This window comes from Echeneis naucrates, chromosome 5 (assembly GCF_900963305.1).
Source record: "Echeneis naucrates chromosome 5, fEcheNa1.1, whole genome shotgun sequence".
Lineage (NCBI taxonomy): Eukaryota > Metazoa > Chordata > Actinopteri > Carangiformes > Echeneidae > Echeneis > Echeneis naucrates.
The window spans coordinates 10,968,081-10,993,279 of NC_042515.1; the positions used below are offsets into that span (position 1 = coordinate 10,968,081).

Below are 25,199 nucleotides of genomic sequence, written 5' to 3' on the forward strand. Positions count from 1 at the left end.
GTGTTGCGCATGCACAGGTTTTTGTATTTGGGCTGTCTAGACTGGTTGTCTGAACTTGGGGTGTGTTCAAACAATGTAAAGCTTTGTTGAATTTGTTACTAGTACATGGGTGAATCAGCTCCTCTTTCCTAGAGATTCATGTCTTTAACAACAGGTATAAGTCATGGCTGTTTTCGTTGGGGTGCAATCCCCTGCCCTGCGATGGACCTGCGACCTGTCCTGTCCACCCCCCTTCACCCAATGTGAGCTGGGATTTGCTCCAGGAGCGGTAGATGAGAATGAACACAAACCTCTGAGTTCTGTCTATCAGGTTTTCAGACAGCACTCAGTCAGCCATGCCATGTCCCTTACAGTGAGTAACAGCCTGTTTGCCATGCGAGGGGAAAAGAAAAGTTCACTGGCCAGGTGAGCATCTAGGTATTTACAGACCCCTGTCATGTTTACTATTTACTAAAAAATACTACCAATATTTCTGACAGACTAAATGAGCTAGAGTCCAAACTCTATTCATTTCCCTCTTGTGTCTCTTTCCTATTGGCTCAGAAAATAAATGAAGACACGTCAGGATTGCCACGGAACACTACCAGATGATTGACGGCCCGACGGCCAATCAACGGACGAGTTTGTTTGACGACACAGGGAAACGACCAATCGCTGCTCGGGACATGGGAGGGGCCGATTTGTTGACAGGAAACGTGTGAAGCGGAGTCACCGCAGCTCTCCTGTGTGTTGTAGTTTAGCCTGGCGAGCAGTCTATTTCTCATTCGTTCATGTTTCTCGATGGTGTGTTGTCTTAAATTATGCTTTGTAACATCGACCCAGGGCAAAGATGCAATGGAGGTCGATAGTAGTTGGTCTAGTCGTCCTGAGAGTCTCCCTCAGCTGTGTGTTGTGGCTAGCCTTCGGACTCGGACCTAACGTTAGCTGGGGGTTCAACTTCCACCTCAGTTTCAATTTGCACAAATTGGACTTATTATTCAGGGAGGAGAAGGGGGCAGATCCGAGGGGCAGCTCGTGGTCTCGACGAATACAAGGACACAGATATGAAGAGACGGAGAGCATTTGTGGGAAAGTCGGAGAGGAGTCACACAAGAGATCCTACCTGAGCTTCTTCGACGGCAACAAGGACGAGTACGTCCGGAGGTACAGCTCCTTTCCCGACGCACTGAGAGCCAAAATGAAGGGCATGGCCAAAGAAATGTTCTACTTCGGATATGACAACTACATGAAATATGCCTTTCCCGAGGACGAGCTGAATCCCATTGACTGTGAAGGGAGGGGACCAGACGTGCTAAACCCGTGAGTCCCTCAAAACCGTGCACACTGTTGGACGGCCATTTACATCCTAACTGTCCCCTGCAAACGCTGCTATTTTGCATGCATGGGGATCTCAATAGCTGGTAGTGTGATCCTGCTGCTCCCATGGCTGAGTAAGTTTTATGTCATCTGGCACCTTTGCATTGGACAGATCCCCAGCTTGGATCTTTATGGGTCAGGGTCAGGGTTCTCGATGGGCCACTGGGGTGCTTTTATCATAAGAAACCTTAAATTGTCGAAGAGGTATAGTGAAAAATAGTAAAACACATTTCTAGCATTTCGCAGTGACATCTTAGATATTTAGTTGTGTCCAGCCCACAGTGTAAAAACTTCAGTTATTAAAAAAATTACAATATTACTTAGAAGAAATCATTTCGTCATGAGCAGAAAAGGTGCTCAACAGAAAAAAAGCTGTGATGCTTGTCAACAGGTTTATAGTCCACTTAAGTAATACTATACTAATCATACTATATTTTTACATGACTAGTCAGTAGTAATGGGTCAGATCACACCAAATATGAATTTGTCCAGAAAATAGGACCAACCAAGTTGTCACAGCTGTTAATAGTCAGCAAACATATCAGCAATCGGTTAATCATTTCTCCCAGCTGTCAAAGAAAACCTTAAAACAGTCCCAAATTTAATGCTACTCCATTCTCGCAAGTGAGATCATTCCTACCTTTTCATTGTCATGGGGATTTGAAGCTTAGATCAGGGGAAACATCCATTTAAAGATGTTGCATTCAGATTTGCAAATATGGACCATTGCATCAAAAAGATCTATAAAAAATCTTTTACATATATATATATATATATATATATATATATACCAAGTTGATTGAAAATGAAAACAAGAATGGCACTTAGTAGACTACCAAATCCAAGCAATCCCATATGTCTGATATCCAGATTATTATTTGTATCTGCACAAAATAATAACTAACTAAAAGTTCATAGAAACATCAGTGAACCACAGAAAGGAAGAAAGGGAGTCTGTCATCACAGAGAAAGTGTTGGAATGCCAAAAACTATTCCATGCTGTTGTTGTCTTTCAGCCTTTCTGACACTAGTACATCTGCTTTAGTGTGCACAGCTGTAACATCTGTGCATTTTATTACCCTCTGCAGACAACGAAACTGAAACACAAGATGTTATGAATAATTTGTGTGTGTGTGTGTGGGGGGGGGGGTCCAGGTTTGGTCCAGGTTTCCTAGAACATTGATGTGTGTCAATTGTTGTCATCTTCAGTTTTATCAAATTGTGATGGAGAAATATATATGTGTCAATTTTGCCACCAGTAATCATATAATAATATATAATAATGGGGAAGACCCAACAGCTTTGGTGATTGTTTTAACATTTTCATAAGTGCTGGATTGTTTACAGTGTAGAAGATAGTAGGAAGCACTTTTTTAAAAATAATTACAATTTACATGATTTTTATGTGACGTTTCTATTGTTCTGTCTGTCTCACCTGATCATACAAAATTTTAAACTGACATCACAAAACATTGTTGAATGTAAAAAAAAAAAAAATATATATATATATATAGTTGTGTGAGCTGTTTCATTACTTTTATTTCAGATCAAACATCAACATAAATGATGTCTTGGGGAACTACTCCCTTACACTGATTGACACATTAGACACTCTTTTGGTAAGTTACAATTTCAGGCTGTGTCTGGGTTTTCCTTTGTCAATCTATGATAGAGAGAAGGTTGGACCCATTGAATAGACTTGCCATTTGGCATATTTCATCGTTTAACTTGTAAACATGAGAGTTGTATGGAGCTTATGTTATGTTGTGTTGTATTTTTTCACCTATTTGTCACCTATTCTGCCAGAAGCAGAGTTTTGCACAGCATAGTGATGCAAAGGTTAAGACTTCCTCGGTTGTAATTCGGGAAGTTTCTGTCACACTCACACAACTGGCAGACAGAGTCAGGTGCAGCTGGTTTTCTGAACTGCCTCTATGTACCACTGTGAGTTAACCCTGAACTTCCTGTAACATTTCTTTTGTCCTAGATTCACAATCTTCAACAAAGATGGGTGATTAATCAAATGAAGGCAGCTCTGTGCATCAGATTATTGTCATAAATATATTGTTGCACTAGATTGTCAATGAAAAAAGCACAAGCAGATAAAGAGCCTTTACAAGAAGTTGTGATGTCAAGAGATAAACTGTGGTCTTCCCCTCCAGGTGCTTGGCAATGTGACAGAGTTCCAGAGGGCTGTCAAGCTGGTTATAGATACTGTATCTTTTGACAAGGACTCAACCGTACAGGTTTTTGAGGCAAATATCAGGTACAAATGTTGCTACTTTTTTTTTTCTCTAATGTCAGACACAAAAAGAAAGTTAAGGTCATGAATGAAACCCTGGTTATGTTGGCTAGCTTGAGTGAGTGTCTTTCTTTGAAGGATCTTGGGAAGCCTTATCTCAGCTCACATCCTGCTGACTGACCCTAAACATCCATTTGGTAAGGTGGGCTTCGAAGGTTACGATAATGAGTTGCTGCACTTGGCTCATGACTTGGCTGTCCGCCTCCTGCCAGCCTTTGAGAACACGAGCACTGGGATTCCTTACCCCAGGGTGAGTGACACGAATAAATAGATATTTTATACTCTTACAGACATGAGCTCTTCATACAGTTATAGTTCTGCATAGCTGTGGTTACAATGTGAGTGAAACCGAATTAACTGCAAGTTCACTCTGTGTCTTAAATGCAGGTGAACCTGAAGACCGGTGTCCCGCCTGACAGCATCAACGAGACGTGTACTGCAGGAGCGGGGTCCCTATTGGTTGAGTTTGGGATTTTAAGCCGATTGATTGGTGACTCCACATTTGAGTGGGTGGCCAGACGAGCTGTCAGAGCTCTGTGGAACCTGAGGAGCAATGAAACCGGACTGTTAGGTATGTACAGCTGTGGGCTGAAGTTCTGTAAGAACATGCTCTGTTTCTCTCTGGAATTCTTCTTTCTTCACATACTTTTTATTTATTTAACTTGATTTCTTAAGTCTTCAACATGATTACTATAGTTCATTGGTAAACTTAGTGATTTTTGTCCATAGGAAATGTAGTTAATATCCAGACAGGCCAGTGGGTTGGTAAACAGAGTGGACTTGGAGCTGGTATGGACTCTTTCTATGAATATTTGCTTAAATCGTACATCCTATTTGGTGAAAAAGAAGACTACAGGATGTTCCAAGCTGCTTACGAGAGCATACAGAACCACCTGAGGAGAGGGTGAGTCTCGCACTGAAAAAATGTGATTTGTGTGAAAACACCATGTACTGGCAACACTGGGGAGTTTCACATGAAGTTGTCCACTACGGAAAACTTTTACAGCAATGTAAATGACTTGCTAGGATTTCCCAAATCAAGAGGAATTAAAATTGCTGATGATTCCACTTTTTTTTTTTTTTTGGGTGTGGGGTAGGGGGTGTCGAAGTTTGTAGAAATCTAAAACTTTGAGGCTTGTGGCTTTCATGAGAAGGAAATATAACTTTTTATTTCTCTTCTGCAAACACTAATGAGGATCTGTTGAGCAAAACACATTGCATGGTTATTATTTTAGCTTGGATGTCATATTCAGCAGAAACGTGTTTGCATTCGTTCTTGTTGTTGTATGACAAATTCTCCCTCCACAACTTCCTTTTAAAGGAGAGAGTCCTGTAATGAAGGAGAGGGTGACCCGCCTCTCTATGTAAACGTAAACATGTTCAGCGGTGAGATCATGAACACTTGGATTGACTCTCTTCAGGCCTTCTTTCCTGGGTTGCAGGTCAGTTCATGCACTTTCAGCAGATTTGATATAAAAACAAATATGTTGAGCTGAAGTAAACTGTAGTTCTGTGTTGCAGGTTTTGAATGGCGACGTTGATAATGCCATCTGCCTGCATGCCTTCTACTATGCCATCTGGAAGCGCTTTGGGGCTTTACCAGAGAGATACAACTGGCAGCTGCAGGCTCCCGATGTGCTCTTCTATCCCTTAAGACCGGAGCTGGTGGAGTCAACCTATCTGCTGTACCAGGTAGCAACAGTGACGCAAGTGTGATGATTGCTGACGGCTGTCACGTTATATTGTAAGGTTTTTTTGTTTGTTAGTTTTTTTTTTTTTTTTTTTCATTTTCATTTTCCTTCCACAGGCAACCAAAAATCCTTTCTATTTGCATGTCGGAATGGATATTCTTCAGAGCCTTGAGAAAAATGCCAAAGTCAGGTATGGATCATCTAAACATGGCTTTCTAGTGCTTCAATTTGTCTACTTTGGGCAAAGCTGATGTGTGTTATTTGCAGATGTGGGTATGCCACTCTTCACCACGTTGTGGACAAATCCAAAGAGGATCGAATGGAGAGCTTCTTCCTCAGTGAGACCTGCAAATACCTTTACCTGGTAAGCTATAAACCAGATCGAGTGGCATTAGATATTTCATATATAAGAGAAGAGTAGAGAATTTGCATCACAGTTCTCTAAAGCTACAGGATATTCCTCAAGTTGCTTGTTATTTTTGTTTGTTTGTTTGTAGTTGCTTTATTTTATTTTAATTTAATTTTTTTTTCAAAACCAGCTGAAGCAAATTCAGCATTAATTTGAACGTAACATTAACTGGAACATTGAGAAGCTGCTCGCAGGCCTGTATTTCATTCTGCTTTATCCACACTGTTATATGAATAAATTATTTTTTTTTCTATTCCAGCTGTTTGATGAAGACAATCCACTTCACAAATCAGATAACAAGTACATCTTCACCACAGAGGGACACGTTGTGCCTATAGACAAACGTTTCAGGGACAAACAGTGGAACGACTTGTATCCGTGTAAAGAGGGACCACTGGCAGAGAGAGAACCCAACACCCGACCACCTCTGAACAACATCAGCAATGTAAAGTTTTCATCCTCGTCTGAGCCCAACTCTTGTTTGCCATTTTTAGCAGAGAACTCTGTGATAGAATTACTTTGCTTCTTCTTTGTCTCTCATTCTGCAGTGTAACAGGATCCCAGAGGAGCGACGGTACACTCTGCCACTAAAGAGCATCTACATGCGGCAGATAGATCATATGGTCGGACTCTTCTGAGTAGGAGGACATACGCAGAGACATTGGCATGAACCGGCATTCAGAAGCCCTCGTGAGGAGCAGATGGAGTGAAATTAGAGGAGATTCACTATTGGTCAAAACTCTCTTCTCAATTCTTGTGCTCCTCAAGATTTGGAGAGCAACAAATGATTCGAGTGTGTGTGTGGGTGTTCTTTGCTTTTGGAGACATGGGCAGGGAGTCAACGTCTATGAACAACTTTTCTGCTGGAAGATGAGGTCTCATGCTGCATCACTATTTGGCTGGTGATAAATTCAGATTGTGGATTTCAAATAACTGGTGTGTTTCTGTGGAGCAAAAAAAACGTCTTTTCAGGTGTGTGTCGGGTATGAATGAGTATATATTTGCGTATGTGTGTTGAAATTGCAGCTAAGCTGTGAATCAAATTGTTTTAATGGGAACAGTGCCATCTAGTCACACACATGTTAGATACATAGCCTATAAAAACACACCAGAACTATTTTTTCTCTGAACACAATAATCAGTGCCTCTCTACAGTTGATTCACTTGACCAGAGCAGTACTTTTCCATAAGGGCTGAACATGAACAGGTAATAACAGGTGATGACTTATGCACACACTGTAAAACTCTGCTTTCCGTTGTACCGTGTTTTAGATGGTACCTGTAGGAACTTTGTTGCTCTTTTGTAGGCCTGAGGCTGGTTTTCCAAAAAATGTTGAAACAGTCGAGTCTCTTTCACTCTACATAATTCCACTTTTTATCGAGCAGGATTCTCTGTAATCCAACATTGATAGAATTTAGCTCCTGTGTTGCTCTTGTTTTGCACACTTGTCTAGTAAAACATAACGGGGAGTAACAGATGACGTCAACCCAGACTGCTTTCCTGCCTGTCAGCTGTTTCTGACAATGCAGATGAAAACTGAAGTGTTCATTTCTCAGGCTTCTAGCTACTTGATGTCTTACAAAGGGTAAATAGAAGTGCCATGACCATGCTTGAGAGAAAGGTTCAGGATAACTGACTGTTTTAAAGTGCCTTCAAATGGTCTTGGGCTTTGTGGATACTGTACAGTGCACATTAGTTGTGGTTAACATGGTCATTCAGTATTTGTTTTATTGTTTTGAGGCCACTGTTGATTTTGCACAATAGGCGTCATTCCATGTGTATGTACAGTTTACACTGATTATGACATAAAAATCCTGTTTTTAGACAACACAAGCCATAAACTGTATTTTAATGTTAATTAGTGAGCAGCTGTTTGGTTTCCATAATTTTCCTGTCAGTCATGTTTAGTATACAGACACTCCCAAAGAGTATCTGATTTATTCTTTGAATTTGTCATTTGCTGTTTCTCTTTCACATAATTGCACATCATATCAAATAATTATCATGTGGTGAGAACTCAGGGTTTAAAGGACAAAAAAATCAATGAATGCTTTGATTAAAAAAAAAAAAAAAAATTAACTTTCTTGAAATATTGTTGCCTACAATGTCTTAGGATAGCCTTAGGTGTTTATATTGCTAATGTTATAACTTGTTTATTTGAGATTGAAGAACAACCACACTGAACTGAAGTACAGTTGTACTGTGAATATTCATCAATGCTCCAAACAGAGAACTAAATGTTGTCTCCCTAACTGTGATGGTTGATTCATGTGCAGCAGGGCTGGTTCGTCTTGAGTATCTTTAAAGGTCTGCTGAGTCTCAGGCTGCATGACTCAATGACATCACTTCACTGGCATGCTCTTTGGCTTTGGGAGACAGCTGTTGCTTTTCTCAAATGTTGTTCAAACGTCAGATGATAGCAAACACATTTTTAGGTTTTCTTATTGGCTCACTGTTTCGGCATATTGGGAAATATGATTAGTTGCTTTCTTTCTGAGAGTCAGATGATAAGCCCATTAACACTTGAAGCCCTTCTCAAAAACACAGTTTGCATGCAGATCGTCCGATTGTTGCTCTAAAAGAGCAGAGCTCCTTTGCTCTCTTATGCTCTTACTTGAATCGGAGTGTTGTCTCAGATTTGTAAAAATTTACTACTTATCCACTTATCCCACGTTATAAATCACAGCCGGCATGTCTTTGCATACTCTCCTCTGTTGGAACGTTTCTCTTTTGGGCACATCTTAAACAAATGAGGCATAATACGTCAGGATTTGTGAACTTACAAGGTACGAGTTGATTGTCTGTTTGTTTTGGGGTTTTTCTTAGCCAGATTACCTGTTCATTTGTGCTTCAGTCTTACTAAATGATGGCATTTGGCAGCTGACAGGACTTTCAAATTCACTGGACAGACTTAAAAGTATCAATGATCTTCTTATCTAACTCTCAATAAGCGTGCCAGTAAGTATATCTTTAAAAAGGTTCAAACTATTCCTTTAATCTGTATAAAGAAATTAATAAATGATGACACATTCTGAACAATACATTGATGTGTTGCTTTTATTTGTGAAAAATGAAAAAGTACTCCGTTTTCTACTGAAGCTTTAATAAGTTTAGGGGAGTTTCTGTACAGGATAGCTGACTGAAAGGCCCGTAGCATGAGATCAATTTTTACATTTTTAAGTTTAAGTTTATTACATCCACTTCTCAATAGTATTACAATTCAACAAGGTATCACCACGCTTCATAAACTCTAGGAATCAGTTTAGTTATTTACAATGGTCCTTTCAACTATTGCCAAATAAATAAATAAATCTGTTTTCTAACTTAAAAATTCAGTGAGTTGCTTGGATTGTGTGTTGAACTGCTCCAAAGGGCTTCTACTGGCTGCTTCCTTTTAAATCTAACAGTTTGAAGTGCATCTGCAGGTGGTGAGGCCATCTTGTTTGCTTTTCTTTTGGCGGTATATACTTAGAGGAGCATAGAGAGAATGCTTTAGCCTGAAATCTATTCACATTTGTGCATGTGAGAAGAAATCATTTTATGCTGACAGAAGCTTGTGATGTGTTAACTACAGATTGCTTAACCCTCCAAAGACAAGTTCAGGAGGCCCATGAGAGGAATTTGCTTCACTAAAATTCAACTCGTTTGAGATCTGCACAGGAGTTTCTGACTTAAGCTGAGCTGTGGTCTGGTCTCAGTTGACTTCGAGTCTTTGGTCAAAGCTGTTACTCACTTTTAAGCACAACAAATTGGTTTTCAAATTTTCTTTGCATTTGCCTGTTTTGTTACTTTATTGGACAGTCTCTTGTCTTGTGTCCTTGGTTTTCAGATTGTGACAGAGCATCGGCAGCACCCTGTGAACAGAAGAAATTCACACCAATTAGCTGGTCCAAAAGTTAGCTTGGGTTCAAACGATCAATACCTGTGCCAACTTCTTGCTCACCGTCCTATGGGTCCCTTAGCGTGGCTCTTAGAAGAGACCGCAATCTTTCAGGTTTTCTTTGATGATGATGTCGGTTACGGCATCGAACACAAACTTGACGTTCTCTGTGTCTGTGGCACAGGTCATGTGAGAGTAGATTTCTTTGACGTCTCGGCGCATGTTAAGGTCCAAAAACTGCACTTTGATGTAGTTTCCAGCATCCTCGTAGGTGTTGGGCCCTTTAAGAAGAGATACCAAGATTGAAGGGAATGTTTGATTGGTTGTCAATGGTATAATGTCACATCATGGCGTCGGCCTTACCATCATACTCAGGGAAGCACATGCTGAGGTGAGCTTTCTTGATCTTCTCAGTGAACACATCTTTCTTGTTGAGGAAGAGTACGATGGAGGTGGTGGCGAAGTAACGGTGGTTGCAGATACTATTGAACAAGTGCAGACTCTCGTGCATTCGATTCTAGGAGTAAAAGAATCATTCACAAAGTTTTGATTCACCAACGTTTGATTGTCCGAGGGAAAATGACATATCAAGGGTGCCACTACGGCTGTTCATACCACTTCATCATCCTCCACCAGCACCATGTCGTAGGCGCTCAGAGCAGCGATGAAGATGATACAGGTCACACCTTCGAAACAGTGAATCCACTTCTTTCTCTCTGACCTCTGGCCTCCCACATCAAACATTCTGGGAGGAAAGAGACGTGAATGATGATGATAAGGACTGATGCCGTGGACAGCGGGAGCATTGCTGACCATTTATTGGTGCTATTCTCTTCGAAAACACACCACAGATTCACCTGAAATTCAGATCTTTGAAGCCAAACTGAGTCTCGATGATACCAGTGGTCTTCACTCTTGATCGCAGCACATCCTGCTCAGTGGGCACATAGCCTGGTTGGATCAGCCGCTCCAAGTCATTCAAGTAGCTGATGACGGCAATAACATTCACTCAATAACCATCGCTACTATGAGACTATGAAATAATACGAAATCTCAGCTTTGGGGATTTCTTACTATCCAGCAGAGTCGTTGAGTTGGTACTCTGAGGCCCTGTCAAAGCATGCCTGAATGCCAGAGTCTTTCCACAGGCGCAAAATGATGTCTGACAGCTCTTTAGGCATGGTGCCTTCCTCAATGGTGTCTGCGAGGTGCATGAGTTTCCTGGCATCATCCTGACATAAAAATGCAAGAAGATGGGGATGTGCATAAGTTAAAATGTGTAAATCTGAAAATATGAGGAGGTGAGTCCCAGCTGTCATTACCTGCTGATCAGAGTGGCCATAGTTAATACTGAGCGTGTTCATGGCCTTCACAATGGCCATGATTGACTGGAGGGTGTTGCTGTAGATGATGGTAATGAACTCCAAGCACTCTTCAAGTGAGTAACCATCTTTGTGGATAATTCTGTTGAGAAAATAAAGTTTCGCCATGTAATTTACACCTAGCATGTTAGGAAAACAGATGCTCCTTTAACAGAAAGTTAAAACTCAAAGTTCTCACTTCATCTGTTTGACAATTGTGCTTTTGCCAGACTCTCCAGCACCTATAACGTAGGAAAAGAAAAGAAAAGAAAAAAACATACTCAATTTAGTAACTATAGCAAAATTGAATTTTGACCTATAGGATTTAAACACAATTTGGAGAAATAGCTTAAGCATTGTTTTTGTGCTGTGTGTCATCAGTGACTATCAGAGAAGACAGAAGTTAATTGCAGGTAACTTCATTCATTCGACAAAGCATCTCAGCAGGCCATGACACGTCTTACTTCAGGCCTAATCTTGTCCCAAGCTGATGTCAGGGGGAACCCTTCCAGTCCCTGACCTTCCTTATCAAGAGGAAATTAAAATGTTGTCATTTCAGGACAGCATACACAAAGTTCGAAGCTTGTAAAATTGCACTTGTCAGTGAATACATTTGGATTTTCAGAACAATACACAAAGTTTTGGTGATCAGAATTTACTTACATTAAAGAAAAAAAAAACTGAGCTAATTTTTTTATTCATTTTTCTTGTCAGTGTGTGCAGCTTCAGTGTTTGAATCCTACAGCTATGGAGCCTTCTGTAATTCTGGATTGGACAGTTGGGTATCTGTGTCCTTCAGGGTTAAGCCCTTTGTGTCGGAGGGCTTGTTTCAGGATTAACCAGGGATTGGTCTGAGTGATTATTGAAGTGTCTCAGCATTTCAATGACACAGGTTATTAAGGCTTTCACTTCACTCAAATAATAACGTGTGTTTTCATTACAGTCCATGTAAATGCACTAGCTCTGCAGTTTAGTTTAAACATTCTTGTGATATATATATATATATACTGATTTGGCATATCCATAACAATTCTCCTACTTCAATCAACACTGACTTGTATTTCTGTGTGTTGAATATTTGAAAGTATTGAGAAGTTTCTGAAAATTTATAAAAAGCGCCAAATATTACTGCCAGGAGTAGAAATGAATGTTCCTATATCCAACTAATTTTGAAGGCGTAACTACTGCTTATACTTTAATTCAAAACTAGCTCCAGTCCCACCATGGGGCCATATCTGGCCCTTAAATAGGTGTAACCACATGTTGTTTACTGTTAAAGCATTCAAGCTCCCATTGAGTCAGCCTGAATGTTTTTACCTAGAAGCAGCAGCTTGACAGTTCTCGCATCCTTGTCGGCATCCTCCTTCAGCTTTTTCTCCAGCTCTCTGGAGCGTTTCTCCTCGGCGCTCGCTCCAGCCCCCATCCTAGTTTTCCCGGCTTGGGCCCTTCTGCACAAAAAGCCAAGTGTCAGGAAAAATGGAAGTTGGTCCCAGCTGATCGCCTCCTGCCTGACCGGTGCGTCAGCCGCCTGCAGCAAACACTGGAGGATGCTGGAGCATTTTCCTAACTTAGGAAAGGATTTTGGGCATCTTTGACCCACCTGACTGGAGATGACCAATGGAGCACAAGGACAAGGGTGTTTTTAGGCCAGAGGGAGAGGCATGAGGAGAAACGGACATCACTGTAGGAGTGAGCTAACCTTTAGGGGGACTTTGCTGTGGTCAGCGGAAGATGAACATCGGCTCAAGTGCTTATCTCTCCATGCTGTTCTTAGGCGCCTTCAGAAGAGGAGCACATTGAGCTTAGGAGTTTGGTGTTTGTACCAAATCCTCACAGTTTGATCCAACATCTGCACCAAAATAAAAATTCAGTGAGACGTAGGGATAGGTGTGGTTTTATATGGTGGTACTTTTATGGGGGTGAGAGGGACAACAACTTTTCAGACTCTATTACAACACAACGTATTCTAAATTATGCCAAACACAGTCAGACCCTCAACTCTCAGTGCAAACACACAGAGACATAGTGACATTTCTTTCTGAGATCCTGCAGACTGAAGGGTGAGCACTGAAGTACTTAAAGAGCTTTGCAGTTTCACCTGACAGATCTCATTGACCTCAATCTAAAGCTAGTGAGGGATCCTAATCTACTCATTTTCAATTATGTATGCATGTACAATATGTCATGTATTGTTGTGTGTCTGGGCATTGCACTGGATTTTCCTACACAAAGTAACCTTTTTTTTTTTTTTTAATGTGTTTTGATATCATGTGGCAGGTTTGTTTTAAAACCTGAACTGTACATAAAGATTACATTTGATTTAACCTCATTGTGCCACACTGATGAGCTCAGCTGTGAATAAATGAAAATGCAGCTGCAGTGTGGCAGAGGTAGGACGTAGCTTTGCATTTATTCAAGAACAGTAGTGAAATCTGGAGGGAAATATAACTAGTACATTATGTTTTTATGGGTTTTAGTTTTTATTCTATTTAAAGCACTTATATGGGTTATACATGTGGTGTCAGTGTAACTGAAAGTGTTTGTGAGGGTGCTTTTGCTGTAAGTTCTGCTTTTTATTCACTTTAACTATGAGCAACAGTTCACTAAACTCAAATGCAGCGTGTGGAGATGGATGTTATGCACAAGAATTTATACATCAGAATTTTTTTTTTTTTTTTAAGGGAAAATTAAAAAAAGGTAATGATTACGAAGGGTGATGATATTGGTGATTACCAACAAAAACTGATAGTGTTTATAATGCATATTAATATTAACATGGTGATTGCAGCCTTGTGGCTCTTTTGTTTATCAGCTTATCTGGTTGTCATTGCACTGTCCATTGAGTTTAATCTTTTTTTTAATACACTCTCCAACTCTCCTACACTCATGAGTCTAAATCATCTGCCAAAACCGAAAAACAAACACTCAATAAACAAAGTGAGCAATGAATTTGGTTTGATAGCAATTTATTATTTAGATTTCTATAGATGTTGTGATAATATCATTCTTTTGAATTCTAACTGTGTAGAGAAAAGCTGCTGTTGTAATATATAACAGTAAATCATTCGCAGGAGCAATGGCCCTGCCTGCTTTCACTGAGCCTGGAGGAGTTCACCTTGCGCTATTGCTAAAGGATCCTAATGTTCCCCGATCACTAAAGAACAGTATCACAAACAGCGCTGAAGTCAATGCATTACAATACACAGACCCGAAAATTCCTGCAGACTGTGTGCCCACCGCTGTCAAACAGAAGAGAACGTGTGTTATTATAAAATATAGACCTTTAATTTATTAGTTAGCAACATTGATGAGGAAGAAAAGATAGAAGTAATTTTTACAAGTCATTACAATAACATCCACTGTGCATTATATCATACATTACTTTACCTCAGTGACCCAGAGCAAAAGACTGCCAGACAGAGAAAATAAAATAGATGCACGCTTGATTTATATGCAAAAAAAATTTTTTTTTTTGCACATTTCTGAGAACAAGAGAGAGGAGAAACAGAGAGAGAGAGGGAGAGATAAAGAGAGAGTGAGAGAGAGTGGGGATTTGAAATCATAATCTGACCTTTCTGTACCTTCAGTATTTCACACCATTAGAAGGCGTGAGCGCATCTTTGTTGCACTGATAGCATGTCCATATTCCCACAACAAGAAAGACATTCACTGACATCCACGGCAACGTTGCATTTTAGACAAATACCACATACATACACTGTACATGCCATGCACAATGAAAAGCCACCCTCTGAAGATTCTGGTACAGGGTTCTCTTCAGGTTTGGCGGTGATCAGCTTGTTAGTGGTTGTACTTTTTTTTTTTTTTTTTTTTTTTTTTTTAAATCATTGTTTTTTCTTTTAACCATTCGGAAACTGCTCATAAAAAGGTTTTGTATGAAGTCAGTGGCGTGGTCGATGGCAGAATGGCACTGCACTAGACTGAAAGCTCTGTGGTGGACCAGCTGATCACAGTTAACACAGCACCAATAACAGGCCAGTCCTCAAGCACTGAAAAACAACACATTTGACACCGTAATGTAACTGAAGTGTGGACTGATCATGTGGCCAAACACAATATTCACTTAGTGAAACCAATATTTAGCATAAAACTGGCAGGAATGCAAATTTTGGATTCATTTAGAGCTTAAAAAAAAAAAAAATCCTTTGAGCATCCAAACTGCATGCTCTCTCCTATATGAATATACTGCATAATATGCCACTGATACATGTGAAGTATTTTACTGTTTATAAAGATCACCAATTTGGCAACAGAAGGTGCTTTGTCTCTTATAGTTTTTAAAATCATAAACCGTCACAAACTCACATATAGCTGCCTGCTGGAATTTCTTATCTCTGAAGAGAGAAATGAGAAGGCAATGTTATATTTTCAGCTTTTGTGTCGTTAAAAGACCCCCCTCCCAAAAAAAAAAACAAAACAAAAACAATACAAACAAAAAACAAAACAAAACAAAACAAAAACTCAGCTTATCACAAAGATCATGTTTGTTAAGGATATAACATTGAGATGTGATATTCACATATAAACAAAACAAACACTTGGCAGCAACTGATTTTGGATGAATTTGGGGAGAGTGATGTAACGTCGTAACTCGAGGCCAGGCTGGACCACATCATGTCACAGAGCCTTTTCAACTCTGTGGTGACGGCTGCAGTCTGCGGGCATTTCTTCTATCCATGACTGTCCTGTGAAATGCCCTCATCCGCTTCTCGACAAGCTTGTGTCTTACAGTATAAAATTGTGTCTTTCTACGGTAGAGGGTTCTAGCGAAGGAGTTTTAGGGGAGTTTCAGCGACTCCCTGACTCGACTTCCAGCTTAGAGACTGAATACTGCCAGCAGTCATGGGATCCAACATGGTCGCCTACAACAATTTCTCAGTGTCCATCGGTCCTTGCCCATGTGTGGATACTCCCAATGTCCTGGATTATTGTTGCTGTTTCTCAAAAACACCAAACATAAAGATATTTTCAACATAACACATTGTAATAAACAAATAACACTACAGTAATATTATAACGACAACAATATTTGCACAGATTTACCTATTCACAAAAAACATGTTTTCTAGATAGGTACAAAGAATTACTTTTTACAACCTACAATAAATATTGTGTTCTTTTTTTTAACAGTTAGATAGAAACTGTTTGATGTTGTGGCTTTTGGTTGCATTGTCTGTCTTGTCCATCATGATAATTAGATTTTTCTATCATTTGTCTGGAGTCATTCCCCTAAATGGAGATTTGCAGTGTTTAGGAGATTGTGTGAAAAGGTAGACACGGGGGTGTTTGAGGAAGACGCTGTGTCGAGCTTCTCATGTCTCAGCTGGAGTCGTTTGCTCATTGTGATGCCGACGGTTACGAGGCTTCTTCTGCTCTTTCAGCTCCTTGAGGCTTTTGGCTTTGTTGTCCCCGAGGTTGCTGTCTCCGAGCTGCCAGTAATCCTGGCAGTACTGGTTGATGAGGCCCATCTCCGGCTGGCTCAGGATCGTCAGCAGGTCCTTATACTGGCCGGCGCTCGGAGTCCAGGCGCTGGACTGGAGCGGAGGCAGGGCCGGGCTGCCTGTTTCGACCAACACATTGTTGACTGTGCGGCTGGAAAGGACCACGAGCTGCAGTTTGACCAGCGTGTGCTTGAAGTTTTTCTCTGTGGATGTGCACTGGTAGATGCCGCTGTCGGACGACTGCAGTGAGCGGATCAGAAGCCCCTGCTCTGTTTTCAAGATGCGGCCCTCCGAGCGAATCTGGAAAGAGCAGGAGGAAAAAAAGCTTGAAGCCCAGACCTATTCAATGCACATGTTCACAAAGACGGACTGGCAGCAGATGTGTCACGGCAATTCCTTCACAAAGAAAGCATTCCTCACCTCTTTCCTCCGGTCACTGTTTTCTTTTTGCAGGTGCCACTTCAGAGACACGTGAGGGGACCTGGCCTGGCACTCCAGAAAAGTAGTGCTTCCCTCCACACCGTACTGAACTGTCTCCAGAGTGTTCTTGTTTGCTATAAAATAATATATGAACAAATGCCATGTGTTGTTATTCTGCAGAACATATCGTAGAGGGAGGAGGGAAGAACAAGCCAATAAACAATAGACATGAATCATTTCCATATTTATTTGTACTGTGTGCAGTATGGACACTCACCATTGGAGTTATAACCTCTGCACTGGCGGATTGGGTTGCCGTACTTCACATCCTGTCTACGGCTGCGTCTAGAAGGGTCAGATCAACGGAGAAAAGTAAAAAGCTTAAATTTGACATATATATATACACATTTGTTTTTTAATGATGTGCTAAAGCAATGGACAAGCCAACGCTGCACTGCACCCACGTGCGCTTGATTCTCACCTTTTCTGTGAGGCCGAGTATCGTGAGCAGGACTTTCCGTCCCAGGCGCAGTATGGGTCTCTGGCCAGACAGCAGTCAGCACAGGCCTCTCCGTACACATCACAGCGATGGAGAGCCAGATGGGTCACACCCAACACTGACCCTACATATAGTTGTTGCTACAACGTAACACATGTAAAGATCATATATATGCATATGTATGTAGATAGTATAAAATACAATGCTCTGGCTCAAGTCATGTAAAACTGAGCTAACTGCTATTTTTGTATGACATGATGTACGGCCTATAGTGTGACAAAGTGACTGTTCTTCTGTCTTAATACTTTTTAGTTGCTTTATTTGTCTGAGTGGTAACTTACCCGTTTGGATGAAATCTTCATGGTGGTGATCGGTGTAGGAACCTGTAGGGATTCAGTTAAATACTAAATATGAATTCAAAATCTTTCTTGTCTCAGACGACGAATAAAAAGGGAGAGATGGAGGTGGAGAAGAAATTAAATGAGATGGAATCGCTGACCTTGAAAACCTCCACTTCCTCTAAGACCAGCTCCTCTGTCTGCAAGTCGTCTCTTGGCAAGACAATGACTTTCTGGACCGTCCCCCGATCTGTAAAATATAATTTACCTCTTAAATATTTATAAAAAAAATACCATGAAGGGGGTTAGGGTTAGTAAAAGTAAAGCTTTGAAGAGTCCCACACTGTGACCTGTCTATATTGAAAAGGGAAAGATATGCAACTTCACTTGTGTGTGTCTTTTGGACACAGCTGAGACTAAAGCATTTATATAATGTTTGAACTTCAAACTACTCAGTGCTGTTACTATTGCTGGATAACCATCAAATTACGCCAGTCAAGGCCTCAGACTACTGACCTGTTCCCAGGAAGAGCACCTCATAACTCCCGTCAGCCGCTGTCACTTGGTCCACGGCAATCGTGGTGAACTCATAGTCCACGTTGGTTCTGACCACCAGGGGGCGCTTGTGCACCGGGTATACAGGGTTGTACATGGTTGGGTGGTTTCTCATGAAGTTGATAACCTCATCTGGATAATCCTTTGTGGATTTCATGTTGGGGGTGAAAGTGCCTCCAGGACACTATTTGCAACAACATCGAGAAAAGGAAAAAAAAAAAAAAAAAAAAAAAAAAGAGATGAAGGTGTGACTCAAACCTACAATTTACCAATTTACCCTCTGCAGTAAAACCATGTTCTTATTTTAAAAAGGGTGACAGAGATTTTCTTTATGATGTGAGGAAGGGTGTAGTCATTCATTTTTTACTGTTTAGAACTCACTGTGCCAGGTCGTGGGTAGGGAATCTTCCCTGTGTATGCCACCCACTGGTAGTTGGGCCCTTCCTTGTGTGCGAAAGGCCCATTGAAGACCATACGGATGTCAGCCATGGAGTAAACGCACACCGCCGAGCCTTTAAAGACAGCTCTGGAGGAGGAGGGGGGGGGGGGAACAGCGAGAAAGGAAAAGGAAAGGGTGAGCACAGAGAGACAGCAGCGAGTGGATACAGATTAACTCACTCCCTGAGATAATTACTGTGGGTGCTCTCTGCGGCTGGTAGAATCTACTTCCTTCCCACGTACTCAGCCAGCCGCTTACAGGAACGCATTGAAACATTATGACGCACAAACACACTCTCAAAACCAACTCAACTAGAGTCAAGCTGTCTGATACACTGACATACAAACACCCACGTAGTGCAGAGAACCGACCAGAGCGCCGGCTCTCGCTGCCGTGTGGTGGGTGTACTATGTTTGTAACTCCTGTCATGGGCCTGTATCATTAGCACCACATGTTTTTATCAGCTGGGCTTCAAATGTGCTTGATGCCCAAGGACAGGATGGAAACAATAACAGTATTTGTGTCTCAAATACATTACTCAGGACATGTTTATTATGACTTGGCGTGCACCTCTCCCAGCTTATGTGCAGTCAGAATCTCAATTTTCATGTCTGGTTGTTTGCCTTGCATTTTAATTCTATGTGTTGAATGACAAGTTACTATCAAACCTGACCTGTGAGGAACTCTAGGCTCTGTCAGTCTCTCAGAGGAGCACAGCTCCCTCTGGGCCCCAGATTCACTTTCCCGTCTCGTCTTTGTAGCCTGATTCTGACAGGGCCACGCGCCACACAGCATTTCAATATCAGAGAGAGCTCACATCTTCAGGCTGAGTTAAGAATAAAAACTGCAGGAGGATAACCAATTTATACCTTCCCTCCAAACTGCATCAAAGTTTGAGAGTTTGGGAAAGCTGTCAGTCACTTACCCTGAAACTGAGAACACTCCGTAGATGACAGGGTTCTTCGTGTCTTGAGTGGGCTGGATGTACACGTCCCCTGAAAGGATAATAAAAAGATTTATAGTCGCAGTAAAGCAGCTGTGAAAGAAGTATTCACATCCTTGACTTTATAAAAAATAAATAAATAAAAAATACCAATAAAACGACTTAAATGTAGGGCACAGCAAGAAATTCACCGGAATTCAGCAAAATCTGCTTTAAACATCAAAAGATTGCTCTTACTTGTTAGCATTTTCTACTGTTTTTATATATTTTATATACAGCTAGGAACTCCCAACCACATCTGATCTCCTCTAAAAGGTCACAACATAAATCTGACATATATGTGGCAGAGAAGAGAGAAAAAAATCCACTTTTGTACCTTTGGCCTTTGAACAATTATTGAAATGAAACCAAGCGAGAAGTTAAGAGGAGACAGCCATAGACCTCTGACACAAATGTGACAGAAGACCCAACTAAACCCCAATTTTGGACAAAAATCAAGAGACGAACAGGTAAAATGTAAAAAGTAAGTAAGTAAAATGGCAACATCTCTATAGAAGCACAATAACAATCACAAGATGAGTGCCAGACAATAAAATGTGAATATTATTGTCTGTGTGTCGTCTCAAATCATGCCAAGATTTTATTATTTCCCAGATTCCACCTGGTTCCAACCCCTAAGTCATTGTCATTGTGATGCATAGAGATTTTGTTATGCTTCTTACAAGAGGGAGTTGAGGGAACGTTCATCATGAATTGTGGTTACGATAGCCTCAATAAGATCCTGAATCCAAACTCTTCCAAAGCTAAAAGTACCCTGTCTCAGCAGGGAGCAGAAGTGAAATAGAGATCTCTGGTGAAACAGGGTTTTAATAGGAGCCATATGAATCTGATCACTGTAGGGGTGGAGGCAGTTGTAAACCCTGCGTACCCTCCGATGGCTTAATGAGAGGAAAGTGCAAGGAAAAACAAGGAAGAAAAACAAAATAAATTTTGAGTAGACACATTGACTATAAAAACAGCTCACCCTCAGTTGAACGCACAAGTCCACTCATACATTTGGATCATTGGGGAACTAGTAAAAGGAACTTCTTCTTCCAAATGGCCTTGAACAATTCGGACAACAATTATTAATAGTAAAAGGTCCCTTGGAAAAATACCAATTAAAATGAATAGGCGTGGAATCCTTTCCTCTCCTTACTAAGCTGAGGTCTTTCTCATGGTTATCTGTCTGACACACCACAGTAAGAACATAGAGCCACCCTCTGATATTTATCCCTCAGTCATCACCTGAATGAACCTCAGAAGCAGCATTTAAATGAACAAAACGCTAAGCCACACTTATGCCTGTGAAACCGGGGGTGACATGTCGAGCCTCGTGCCCTTGAGATCATCAAGTGTGTACTAAGTAAGCGGGAGGAAGTTTACACTGATGCGACTGATTGTTGACTGTGCAAAGCTTCAAATTCCACACTCTCCCTTTTTCATCAGGAGTTTTGCACATCTTCAAAATCAAAGTACAGACATGACAGGTAACGGCTGCAAACTAAAGTAAGAATGAACTTTTGGCAAGCAAATTCATAGCCCACCTGACACCAGTTTGACAGACCTCCTGGCTATGGAGTGAGCGCAGAAAAGAAATAAATCAGGCGAGAACTGGATCAAGTTGCGTCACAGCAACTTTTGTTTCTGATGTGTCAGATCAGTTTTTGAAGCAGCACCACATTGGGAGAGAAATTTCTCTGAACACAAAAACAAAAGCCAGGGCAAAAACTGTGAAATGTCACTGGACTGAAGGACTGTCAGATGAGTGCAGTACATTAATATAGACTCGATATTGTCGAAATATCCAAGTGAAATTAATTACAGAGCAAGAACAAACAAAAATCCACACGTTTATAAAGAATGAAAGGGTTTTGGGATTTGCAGCATATGAAAAATAACTCAATAGAAAAACAACGTTTCACTGTGTAATTACATTTCAGAAAAGGCCATAAAACTTTATTGCCCACACATTCGCTCTCATCTTTGTCTGGCAGACATTTTCATCTCGTCCTGTGTCTATATGCCGTTTTCCTTTCTGTCTTTATAATCATCCTCTCGCTGTGTAAAACACTAAGTGCTTTTTCCTCTGTCAACCTCAGCTCAGCTTCACCATCTGAATGTACTCCACGCTCTCCCACGAGTCCTCGTACAGCCAGTCTCAAGCCTCGGCTGGGCTTCATCGGGACCGGCAGGACTGGAGACGGAATACATTTCAACCAGACCGAATGTGGCTGCGGGAAGACTGACCACTGAGCTGTGGGATGCCGCACTGCACATCTGGACTCACAGCGACCTTCCCACGAGCGCTCATCTGCACTGTTGAACTACTGCGCTGTGTGTCCCAGACACTGAGTGCTCTTATTCCTAAAGTTACATTATTTACTTTTATAAAATAACTATATATAACTAAACTAAATAACTATGAATGGGCGAAATGTCAATTAAGACAAATACAAAGACACTTGTGTGTGTGCTGCTCTGTACCTGTATGGAAAAATTTTGAGTGAATGCATTCAGTCAGTCCTGCCTTTGTCTGCATCAGGTCTTTGAGTGTGCATTGTTGTCAGGGCAAGTGTCTGTTGTAGGCCTGCATGTTTATTTTGGATCATTTTAAGATAATTATAGTTTCGTAAACGCAACTACATAATGGGGGCAAGACTGTAGTTAAATTCTTTTTTTTCCTCCAATTCAGTAGCATGAAATTTACATTTATAGAGTCGTTTCATTTCAAGTCGTGTGACATCTGTCAGCTCAAACATTTGTGTCTCCATGCATCCAGAAAGCAGCCTCTATTTTCTGAGTTGATTTTATGTTATTTCTCTCAAAACAGAAGTCTTGATAGTGTGTTGTTCATTTGATCTTAGCCACCTCACCTCCACCTCAGTTGGCTTTCAGAAGAGTGAATATTAAATGTGAACCTGATATCATTATACATGAATAACACATAATTTAGTCTGTATTATGACAATGCATGTGAGAATTACATTTTTGGTTTATAGCGAGAGCATGGTATAGCACTCAAATTCAGAAATAAACGAGGAAAAAGTAGTGAAAGACTTGCTGCTTATACCACCAGTCACTATGATTTCAAGGATGCCACAATCCTTCCTCAGCCCCGTCAGTCATGTGAATAACGGACAGGCTGAGGAGATCCACAGGGGGTCAGATTAATCCCCGCTGCTCATTGCTTTGATTAATCTCTATACATGCGTGTGTATTTTCTTTTTCATCTCTTGCTTTAAAGAAAAAAAAAAAAAAATCCAAATTTTCTTGAAGTCACGATGGTGCTTCCAAGCACGATCAGTCTTACATTAAGGACAGCACCTTTCTGGGATGGCACCTACTATACAAGAGCCATGTTAATGTTCAAAGGAATATACTCGTCAAGATTAACATGTACGAGTCGGTGATACCTTAATCTAAAGCTGCAGCTTCCCTGGGATACTTCACAGTATTGCTGCACATAAGCAGAGATGCTTGATGCTGGTTTGTTGGGTGTGTGTGTGTGTGCGCGTACCTACAGCACAGTAAGCCGCTGGCCTGCACATGGCAGCAGAATCTAAAGTGGATTAACATCATGGTGAAAGTATGTAAAGCAAATGTAAAGAGAACTCGGGAAATGAAAGCTGTTGATACTGAATCTGTCAACAAGATGTCCATCTGGAGAACCTTGTTTTACATTGTCGTGGTTACACGGTCATGCAAGAATTCTCACTTTCCCTCTGCCAAGTTTTTAGTCAGGGCACGGACATATTTATTATGTGCATAATACTAACTTTAAACAGATGTATCACACGTTCCTTGAGTTGTAGAGATCTGTCACGGTAAGTGGTTGCAATTTGTCTTTAGTGGGGAAAACTTCTACAACATGCCAACTTTTAGATTATAAATGCAATCTAGAGAATAAATGGACAAAAGCATGGATGGACACGGTGTGGGGGGTGTGTGCATAATGTCCAGAAATAAAAGCTAGCATTAGACATCCTCTGACAGGGTACGGTATGGAGAGAGAGCATCTTAAAAGAGGGAAATAATAATTCAAACTCACGGAGTTCATCAAAGTGTGTCTCGATGCCATCGGCCCCAGGCACAGAGCAGATGAGTCGAGCCTTCAGAAATGTGCTCCACTTGTTGACCAGACAGCAGTGCCCGCCATCGTCATTCTGTAAGGCCGAGACACACCAGTGACCATCCATCCACGTCTGTCCAATGTCTGACTAACATCTGCTTAAAACAACCATCCAGACTGACTGCACCGGGTCTGTTGTTATTGGGCCTATGAGTAAAGATCAGCTCCGGGTTTTAGCTTGGCCAATCTGCATGAGAGGTCAGCCAACATCTACTGCTGAGGTAGAGCTCTAAGCCTTGTGAAAACGATTCATGGGCTGGAACTTAACAAAGGATACAGAGTCCAAACGATTTGCATGGGTGGTAGAAATACATTTTGGGACTATCTTTATCCACTGTAACATAGAATAAGGAAGAAATCCATTTTTAAAATGTGGTCTTTAGCAGAAGGATAAGTTTTCTCTTCCCGGGTCAGAAATGTTATGTTTTGCTCTTAATAACCATGGTGGCACTGTGGCTTTAGGGATGCCAATGTGAGTTGGTCAATTCACTGGACTTTGAGCAAAATTTCAAGTTAGTCCTAAAATGTTGAAACAGTCTGCAGCAGACATTCACCACCAGTTGGTCAAAATCTTCCCAGTGACATGGAGTTTTGTCTCCACTAGTTTGGCACCACTTTTTGTACACATGCTTGTGTGTCTCCGGGAGTGTATTGTTATTATTTTTGGGATCTATTGACTTCTGCTCCAGCGCCATCAATGGACAGAGATTCCTTTTTTTATAAATGCACTGATGTAAAATTTGGAACAGATGCTCATTATCCCCAGAGGGTGACTTGTAAAAAGTGTGGAACTTTGATTCTCTGATTTCCCATTTAGTGCCATCAGCAGAGGCAAACAAACCAGATGCACTCCCGCGACCCTCAGCTGTACTTTAAATACAGCACAAGTTTGTTAATGTTAGTTGGCCAACAAACTAAAATAAGAAAAACGTGGTGAAACATACTACAAGTCCACTCACGAGCACAGTCATGATAAGCATGTCAGCATGCTGAGGTAAGCTCGTAGTTCAGCGTCTAAATGCAGCGCCACAGAGCTGGATGACTGGAGACTCTTAGCCTGGTTTAATAGCCTATATTTCTTGTAAATTACATACTTTCAGGAAACATTTTGCAAATACAGGAGCATCCTGAGAGACGTTTTTTTCTGAAGTCTATGCAGAAATGATATGAAAGTTGTGGACACTGTGTCATTATTTGTGTCTTCGGTGAAAAACAGCACTCGAGGCCCAGGCAATACATCACAGAGCAAACACCGCTCTGGCTTTGTATGGATGTCAGTGCATGTATACAGATGGGGACCAAAGTAAACTGTGGCGCTCAAACATTTCATCCAGAGAAACAAAAATAACAGAATGCTTCCCAAAGCTAGCTG

At 41.0% G+C, this 25,199-nt stretch overlaps 3 protein-coding genes across 3 annotated transcripts in view; 1 reads left to right on the forward strand and 2 right to left on the reverse strand.

The window, feature by feature from the left end:
- Positions 1-705: 705 nt before the first annotated feature.
- On the forward strand, positions 706-8,800 carry edem1 (ER degradation enhancer, mannosidase alpha-like 1). The gene is made up of 12 exons (XM_029503213.1): positions 706-1,299; positions 2,903-2,975; positions 3,519-3,622; positions 3,737-3,908; positions 4,046-4,229; positions 4,388-4,562; positions 4,980-5,100; positions 5,180-5,350; positions 5,466-5,539; positions 5,617-5,713; positions 6,018-6,203; positions 6,307-8,800. The coding sequence occupies exons 1-12, from the start codon at positions 830-832 to the stop codon at positions 6,394-6,396; spliced, it is 1,917 nt and encodes a 638-aa protein (XP_029359073.1). The 5' UTR covers positions 706-829; the 3' UTR covers positions 6,397-8,800.
- Positions 8,801-9,729: 929 nt separating this feature from the next.
- gnat1 (guanine nucleotide binding protein (G protein), alpha transducing activity polypeptide 1) lies at positions 9,730-12,423 on the reverse strand. The gene is made up of 8 exons (XM_029503286.1): positions 12,318-12,423; positions 11,200-11,242; positions 10,962-11,103; positions 10,714-10,871; positions 10,497-10,625; positions 10,255-10,384; positions 10,003-10,156; positions 9,730-9,920 (listed from the first exon to the last, which is right to left on the reverse strand). The coding sequence occupies exons 1-8, from the start codon at positions 12,421-12,423 to the stop codon at positions 9,730-9,732; spliced, it is 1,053 nt and encodes a 350-aa protein (XP_029359146.1).
- A 2,391-nt stretch (positions 12,424-14,814) lies between these two features.
- Positions 14,815-25,199, reverse strand: part of sema3fa (sema domain, immunoglobulin domain (Ig), short basic domain, secreted, (semaphorin) 3Fa) — a 45,851-nt gene continuing 35,466 nt past the window's right edge. The window contains exons 10-19 of the mRNA XM_029501691.1: positions 23,747-23,861; positions 19,639-19,708; positions 18,656-18,800; positions 18,236-18,458; positions 17,881-17,969; positions 17,723-17,764; positions 17,364-17,521; positions 17,160-17,227; positions 16,883-17,016; positions 14,815-16,762 (exon numbers count right to left, since the gene is read on the reverse strand). Coding sequence (XP_029357551.1) covers positions 16,334-16,762; positions 16,883-17,016; positions 17,160-17,227; positions 17,364-17,521; positions 17,723-17,764; positions 17,881-17,969; positions 18,236-18,458; positions 18,656-18,800; positions 19,639-19,708; positions 23,747-23,861 — 1,473 coding nt within the window. The 3' untranslated portion in view covers positions 14,815-16,333. The remainder of the gene's footprint in view (positions 16,763-16,882; positions 17,017-17,159; positions 17,228-17,363; positions 17,522-17,722; positions 17,765-17,880; positions 17,970-18,235; positions 18,459-18,655; positions 18,801-19,638; positions 19,709-23,746; positions 23,862-25,199) is intronic.

Bases quoted from the DNA above. Each gene is read 5' to 3' on its own strand.
- edem1 (XM_029503213.1), top strand. From the start codon at position 830: ATGCAATGGAGGTCGATAGTAGTTGGTCTAGTCGTCCTGAGAGTCTCC. The intron at 3,909-4,045 runs GTGAGTGACACG...TCTTAAATGCAG, and splicing joins CTGGGATTCCTTACCCCAGG to GTGAACCTGAAGACCGGTGT. The intron at 6,204-6,306 runs GTAAAGTTTTCA...CTCATTCTGCAG, and splicing joins CTCTGAACAACATCAGCAAT to TGTAACAGGATCCCAGAGGA.
- gnat1 (XM_029503286.1), bottom strand. From the start codon at position 12,423: ATGGGGGCTGGAGCGAGCGCCGAGGAGAAACGCTCCAGAGAGCTGGAG. The intron at 11,243-12,317 runs GTAAAAACATTC...CCTACGTTATAG, and splicing joins TGTCAAGCTGCTGCTTCTAG to GTGCTGGAGAGTCTGGCAAA. The intron at 10,626-10,713 runs GTAAGAAATCCC...TGCCGTCATCAG, and splicing joins CTCAACGACTCTGCTGGATA to CTACTTGAATGACTTGGAGC.